The following is an 8,235-nucleotide window of genomic DNA, read 5'->3' as shown; positions in this document are numbered from 1 at the left end:
AGTGAACAAGTTGTAGAGGGTGAATCAGTTGTTGAAAAAATATCTGAAACGGAAGTTGTTGAAAAAGAAATAACTCAGAAAAAAGAAAAAATAATAGAAACCAGCCAGGAACATTTAACTGATTCTGGTAAATCCAAAAAGAGCAACAAAATTTTGAATATTTTCCACCGCAATTCTGGCGAATACGACCTGGAGCATCCATCAAAAACAAACCAACCTCTCGTCGAGCTGATCAGCAGCAAGCCCAAACTCAGCACTTGCTCCACAGACGATGTCTCAAATTCAAAAACGCAAGAACCGCAGCAAACGACGCCTTCCAGCAAACATCAATCAAATTTAACCCTCGATTCATCGAATAAGCCAGCGTTCGAGTCCGATTGTAAAGTCAATTCGAGTAAGTCGGCGGAAAGCGTTCAGTTATCTAGTCCATCACAGAAACAAGTTCTCACCGATTCAAACGCAGATGTAACCTTCTCAACGTCAAACATTCAATCATCCACGTCAAAATTTGAAACAAGCACTCCACTCAAATCAATCACCGACCAAATGGACATTGTCACAACGACGACAACTTCTCAAGAAGTTGTGGTAGCAGCAGCAGCCACAGACGACAAACTTGATCTAGCACTCCAACCCTCACCAGAAGATCAGGACGAAGAAACTCAGAAACATCAACTCAACTGGACCGGATCGACAGGGCGCAACACCTCCTACTTCAGCACCGTCTCAAGGGTTACAACGTGCCACGACGAGCGAGCGCCGCTACAATTCGTCGTCGTCGCCATTGACTTCGGGACCACATTCAGTGGCTACGCTTTCAGCTTCACAAAAGACGTCGACAGCATTCACGTAATGAGAAAATGGGAGGGGGGCGATCCGGGTGTCACCAACCAAAAAACGCCCACCATTTTGCTGCTGACACCAGAAAAGAACTTCCATTCTTTCGGATTTACGGCCAGAGATTTCTATCACGATCTTAGCCAGAAGGAGGCAAAGAGGTGGCTGTATTTCGAGAAGTTCAAGATGGCGCTCCACTACAATGCGGTTGGTTCTGTGCGTGTTTAGTGTGTGTGTGTGTGTGTATGTGGTGTGTGTGTGCGTGTGTGTGTTGTGTGTGTCTAATCCGTTAGCCTGACTTCATTACATTAGATTACAGTTGGCTTTGTGTGTACGTGTGTGTATCTATGTTGTGTGTGTGTTTGTGTGTGTGTGTGTGTCAGTACTCATTATTTTATTGTATAAATGAATTTATGTAGACAACAGTGCATCCCAGCAGCACGTATTTCTACCGATTTTGAAGCCGCACACACACACACACACACACACACACGAAAATGTTGGCTGCCTGATTATTTTAATTTTTGAATGAATATGGTGCCAGCAGTCTTTACAGATTATTTCGACAAATTGCTATTTTTAACTGAGAAAAAATTTTTCAAATATTCAATTTACATTAATATTTCAAATACTTTAGTAATAAACATTCCCACATTAAATAATGACGAAAGCTAAGCGAAATTCAACACTTCTTTTTAAACACATGTTAGCTCGCGCGCACGCACACACACACATACACGCACACACACACATACATACAGTTCAAGCATCTCAACTTTGTATGTGAGCGCGTATATCTACCACTGAGTCATTCATCTATAAACAAAACGATTAAACATACTACAACACGCATAGCACTACCAGCATTAGCCGAAACTGAAAAATGATGTGAGTGTATGTGCTTGTGTATGTGTGTGTGTGTGTGTGTGTGTGTGTATGAATGTGTGTGTGAGTGTATATGTGAATTTGTGTGTATAACAATTTGGATACAATATTTCTAAACAAAAAATCACTTACGATGAATATTTAAAACGTATAAATGAATGAATGGGTGGATGAACCAACGAACGAACAAGCGAACGAACAAATGAATGAACAAATGAATGAATGAAAAACGAATAAATAAATAAATAAATAAATTTACTCATTGCCAACACCAGCGGCGTATTCATCGTAAATGAATTCCATGCTATCCGCCAATATCACGTTTCACACACACACACACACAAACACACACACACACACGTACGTACATATATACAAAATAAACACATAAATATTTGCTTCGTTCAACGCATTTAACAGATTACATAATTTTTCACCCAGACTTTCAACTAAGGTTAAACAGCCCGGTGAATAAACGAACGAACGAATGAATGAATGAACGAACGAATGAATGAATGAACGAACGAATGAATGAATGAATGAACGAACGAATGAATGAATGAACGAATGAATGAATGAATGAATGAATGAATGAATGAATGAATGAATGAATGAATGAATGAATGAATGAATGAATGAACGAATGAATAGAAAACACACACACGTATACACTATATTTTCAGGATGCTAAGTACCAAGATTAAACCGGCACATGAAACAGTAAATAAAAATGTTATGTGAGTACCTTCAATGTACATAAAAAGAAACTTAGATAATGAGAAGAAAGAGAAGAGAGAGAGAGTGAAAAAATGAGAGAGAGAGAGAGAGGAAGAGAGGGGAAAAAAAGAACAAAAAGTTAAACATACATATAAGAACGCAAAATATTAGCAGAACATTTATTGATTGAATGAGTGAAAGAACCGATAAAAAAAGTTATGGATGGATGAATGGATGGGTGATTGAACGAATGAATGAATGGATAAATAAATGAATGAATGAACGAACGAACGAACAACGGACGAATGATGGGTGAATGGATGAATGTTTAAAAAATAAATGAAACAAAACAAACAAACGACCCAAGATAAAATATTTTTTAAGATTTCAGTAGCAAACTACATTTTACTCAAGTGTTTTATCTTTGGTTGAAATGAAACATATTGATTTTTAATGCACATACATGCGCATAAACTTACATTTATCCATCCATCCATTAATCTATCCATTCATTCAATCAATCATTCATTCATTCATCCATTCATTCATTTATAATACATTCATTCATTCATCCATTCATCTATTCATTCATTCCATACTTATACGTATCCGTAAGTTTACAATTACATAAATTAAGATAATTAAGACCATAATATTATAATATAATATTAATTACATTTACGATATTAACAATAATTTATGATTATTATAGTTATAATTTTAATAATTATAGTTATAATTATGGTTTTTATTATGAAAGGATTTGACCAGTGAAACTGAAATTCAAGCAGCCAATGGCGTTTCGATGAAGGCTATAGATGTCTTTGCACATGCGCTAAAGTTTGTTGATGTTGTTGATGTTGTTGTTAGTGATGTTGGTGTTTTTGGTATTAATGTCTTTTTTGTTGTTGTTGATGTTGATGTGTTTGTCGATCCACATCATCATTGATGTCGTTGTTGATGGCAACATCAATGTTGATGCTGTTGTTGTTGATGTTGTTGTTGATGTCATTGTTGCTGATGTTGTTGTTTTTGTTGTCGTCGTCGTCGTTGTTGTTGTTGTTATTGCTGTTGCTGCTGCTGCTGTTGTTGTTGTTGAAGTGTTTGTTAATCAACCAATCAACCAATCAAACAACCAATCAATCAATCAATCAACCAACCAACCAAACAACCAATCAATCAACTAACCAATTAATCAATCAACCAATCAAACAACCAATCAATCTACCAACCAATCAACCAATCAAACAACCAATCAATCAATCAAACAACCAATCAACCAACCAACCAATCAAACAACCAAACAATCAATCAAACAACCAATCAACCAACCAACCAATCAAACAACCAATCAACCAACCAACCAATCAAACAACCAAACTAGATTCTTCCGAAACCACGCGCTCCTTGAAATAAGCGAGCAGAGTAACACGCCTTTAAACGAAGACGATATAAGGTCATTATTATTATAACTACTATTTATTATTATTACTATTTATTATTATTATTATTACTATTTATTATTATTATTATTATTGTTATTATTTAGATTAATAGGATTTCATAATCATAATCATATTTGGTATTTGGAGTTAGAAAATAAAAGGATATTCTTATTATTATTATTTATCATTATTATTATATTATTAATATTATTTTATTATTATTATTATTTTATTATTATTATTATTTTATTATTATTGTTGTTATTATTCAGGTGGGTGATCACGGTACCGGCCATTTGGAAGTCTCCAGCCAAACAATTCATGCGTGAATCAGCGTACAAGGTTGATGATGATGACGATGATGATGATGATGATGATGATGATGATGATGATGATGACGACGATGATGATGATAATAATAATTAGAATTAGAATTGATTGATAGCTCAATCTGTAAAATACGGAATTAAAAATCCGTTAAAGAAAATTAAAAAAAAGAGAAAATTTAAAGAATTTATGAAAAAGAAATAGAGAGAGATAGAGAGAGAAGGAGAGATGACAATAAAATATTGAGAGGTAGGTAGGAAGGAAGAAAGGAAGGTGGCCTTGCTTGTTGCACGCTGATTGGTTTATTCATTTCTTCAAAAAAAATGCTTCATCATCGCACCCTACTTTGCGTCGTATCAATCAAAGTCTCAATTTTACCGCATCATCATTACATCATCATCATTATCATCATCATCACCATCACATCATTTTCATCATCAGGCCTGCATAGCATCCCAGGAAAAACCAGACCAATTAATAATCGCCTTGGAACCGGAAGCAGCTTCAGTTTTCGTCAGACGCCAAAGATTAAAACAACTAATTCCGGAAGTGGTGGACGAGCTGAAAGACGCTCGTCACGCAGCTGCAGCTGCAACTAACGCAGCCACAGCTGCTGAAAGAGCAACTAACGCAGCCACAGCTGCTGCAGGAGCTTCATCTCCATCGCCGACGACAAAATCGCCCCCGTCGCCTGTTTTGTTGGATGTCATTGCACATAGGACTTCTAGATTAGGTGATGATGAAGATGTGGTTGTTGTGGTAGTCGTTGCTAATAATGATGATGATGACGACGGCTATGAAATTATTAATAGATTTAAATTCTAATGTTAACAAAGTTATCAAATTTTATTTTTTTAACTTTTCAAAGTCAAATTTTTAGCGCAGCCATCATCGTCACCATAACAATCCTCATCATTAAATCGTCATCATCATCATCCTCATCATTAAATCGTCATCATCATCATCGTCATCATTAAATCGTCATCATCATCATCGTCATCATTAAATCGTCATTAACATCATCATCATTAAACCGCTATCATCATCACAATCATTACATCATCATCATCATAACCGAGCAGACGATTCTGGATCTTTGAATCATAGTTTCACTTCGAACGCCATGTCGATGTCCTTCCAACGCTGCCCGTCACCCACGTCACTTCCGGTCTCTGTTGGTCACGAGATCGATATCACAGGTGGTGATGATGATGATGTTGATGATGATGGTTGTGATGATGGTTGTGGTGATGATGACGATGATGATGGTTGTGGTGATGATGATGATGGTTGTGATGATGATGTGATGATAGTTGTGATGATGATGATGATTGTGATGATGACGATGATGATGATGGTTGTGATGATGATGGTTGTGACGATGATGATAGTTGTGATGATGACGATGATGATGATGGTTGTGATGATGATGATGATGATTGTGATGATGATGGCTGTAATGATGAAGATGATGACGATGATGATTAGAAACTTGGCCATAACAGCATCATCATCACCACCACCCCCATCATCACCACCACACCCCCACCACCATCATCACCACCACACCCCCACCACCATCATCCTCATCACCACCAGACAACAGATTCATGGTGGCCGACTGTGGTGGTGGAACAGTTGACATCACAGTTTACGAGATGCTCTCAGCCACTGGGGGTCAACTCAAAGAGGTTTACAAAGCCACTGGTGGCCCATACGGATCGATTGGTCAGTTGGGGAAAAAATTTTGTGGTAAATTTTTTGAGGGTAAAACTTAGTGGGTAGTTTTTGGCAGAGGAAAATTTTCTGGCAGAGGGAATTTTTCATCATTTTTGTAAGATTCACCACACATATCTACAACTCACACGCAGTTATTTATACTCAATGGCAAGCAGAGTTTATTGACATTTATATTTATACAAATTTGAATTATTTGGAAGAATAAATATTGATATTTATGATATTTAAGTCTCACACTACAAACACACAAACACACTACAAACAAGTCTCTCTTTCTCACACTACAAACACACAAACACACTACAAACAAGTCTCTCTTTCTCACACACACACACACACACACACACACACACAAAACTACACATACACACCATCTCATACGTACACAAACAAAAACACACAAACAAACAAACACACACACAAACACAAACAAACATACAAACAAACAAGCAAACACACAAACAAACACAGGAGTCGACTTGGCGTTTGAGAAACTCCTAGAGGATATATTCGGCCGGGATTTCATCGACATTTTGAAACTGAAACGACCCGCGGGTTGGGTTGACCTCATGATGGCCTTCGAGTCTCGAAAGAGGGCTGCCAACCCCTTCAAAACCAAGCCCCTTAATGTTTCACTGCCCTTTTCCTTCATTGATTACCATAAAAAGTTCAGGGTTAGTTATTACTGTCGTTGTTTTCTTGTTTTTGTTATTGTAGCAGCAGAAGCAACAGCAGCAGCAGTAGTAGTAGTAGTAGCAGCTGTAGTAGTAGTTGTAGTAGTAGTTGAAGTAGTAGCAGCTTTAGTAGTAGTTGCAGTTGTAGTAGTAGTAGTAGTAGTAGTAGAAGTATCACAATCACATCATCAACCCAAACGTCATCATCATTATCACAACCATCTTCAGAACTCTACTGTGGAATCGGCAGTACGAAAATACAACAGCAAATACGTCAAATGGTCGTCACAAGGCATGCTGAGGTATCAATCCACCATCTTCATCACCATCGTCGTCATCTTCATCATCCAAATCACCAACAACCGCACAATCAGTCCGGCACCGTCATTATTATTATTATTATTATTATTATTATTATTATTTGTTATAATTATAATTATAACTATTATTATTTTTATTATTACAGGTTGATGCCAGAAGCCATGGAGGCTCTATTTCAACCAACGCTGGATAATATAACTGCTGCTATTAATAGCGTTATGTCGCAAGCTGAAGTTGTAGGTCTGTTTGTATGTTTGTTTGTATGTTTGTGTGAATGTTTGTATGTTTGTTTGTGTTTGTGTGAATGTTTGTATGTTTGTGTGTGTGTTTGTATGTCTGTTTGTGTTTGTGTGAATCTATGTATGTTTGTTTGTGTTTGTATGTTTGTTTGTGTTTGTGTTTGTGTGTTTGTTTGTGTTTGTTTGTATGTTTGTTTGTATGTTCGTTTGTGTTTGCATGTATGATTGTATGTTTGCTTGTGTGTTTGTCTGTATGCGTTTGTATGAATGTTTGTATGTATGTTTGTTTGTATGTATTTGTATGTCTGTATGTTTGTATGTTTGTTTATATGTTTGTTTGTTTGTTTGTTTGTATGTATGTATATGTGCTAGTTTGTATGTGTGTTTGTATTGTCTGTTGTATATAAAAGCAATATTGACAAAAGCAATAACACCATAATCGTCATTATCATCATCATCAATAACAACAACAACAACATCAACAACAACAAAAACAACAACAACAACAACAACATTAAAAACAACAACAACAACAACAGCAGCAACAACAACAACACTATCACAATCATCATCGTCGTCGTCTTAGATGCGTCATCATCATCATCACCAGCATCAGTAACGACAGAGCCATCATCATCAGCACTTTTATAAAAATAAAATATTTAGTAAGCTGATACTCTTGTTCCGTGCAGCAGGCAATTTCCACAATGAGGTCTTCCAGTCGCTTCAATCTTATGAACACACAGGAGCGTGGAGAGAGATATGGAGAAAGTGAGAGAGGGAAAGAAAGAGAGAGAGAGTGAGAGAGTAAAAAAAAGAGAGAGAAAGACAGAAAGAATCAGGCATGTACGTATGCAGGCAGAAAGAGAAAAAGAGAGAGAGGGAGGAGAGAGAGGAGAGAGAGGAAAGAGAGAGAGAGAGAGAGAAAACTACAAAAAAAATGATAATAAAAAAATGAGAAATTGAGTCCGCATACAAACATAGGGAAAAAGAAAGAATAGAAGGATAGAAGGAGAGAAAGAGAGAAAAAGAGAGAGAAAGAGGAAAAAA

General features: G+C 36.6%; 1 protein-coding gene across 1 annotated transcript in view; it reads left to right on the top strand.

Moving 5' to 3' along the window:
• Nucleotides 1-546: 546 nt before the first annotated feature.
• Nucleotides 547-8,235, top strand: part of HELRODRAFT_90361 (hypothetical protein) — a gene marked incomplete at both ends in the record, with an annotated part of 9,917 nt that continues 2,228 nt past the window's right edge. Inside the window, 9 exons of the mRNA XM_009032435.1 lie at nucleotides 547-1,044; nucleotides 3,200-3,279; nucleotides 3,824-3,895; nucleotides 4,157-4,226; nucleotides 4,653-4,897; nucleotides 5,818-5,939; nucleotides 6,423-6,625; nucleotides 6,854-6,927; nucleotides 7,092-7,264. Coding sequence (XP_009030683.1) covers nucleotides 547-1,044; nucleotides 3,200-3,279; nucleotides 3,824-3,895; nucleotides 4,157-4,226; nucleotides 4,653-4,897; nucleotides 5,818-5,939; nucleotides 6,423-6,625; nucleotides 6,854-6,927; nucleotides 7,092-7,264 — 1,537 coding nt within the window. The remainder of the gene's footprint in view (nucleotides 1,045-3,199; nucleotides 3,280-3,823; nucleotides 3,896-4,156; nucleotides 4,227-4,652; nucleotides 4,898-5,817; nucleotides 5,940-6,422; nucleotides 6,626-6,853; nucleotides 6,928-7,091; nucleotides 7,265-8,235) is intronic.

The sequence above is a fragment of the Helobdella robusta genome, assembly GCF_000326865.2.
Source record: "Helobdella robusta unplaced genomic scaffold HELROscaffold_81, whole genome shotgun sequence".
Taxonomy (NCBI): Eukaryota; Metazoa; Annelida; class Clitellata; order Rhynchobdellida; family Glossiphoniidae; genus Helobdella; species Helobdella robusta.
The sequence above is the reverse complement of the archived record's forward strand: the minus strand, read 5'-3'. Positions and strand labels throughout refer to the sequence as shown.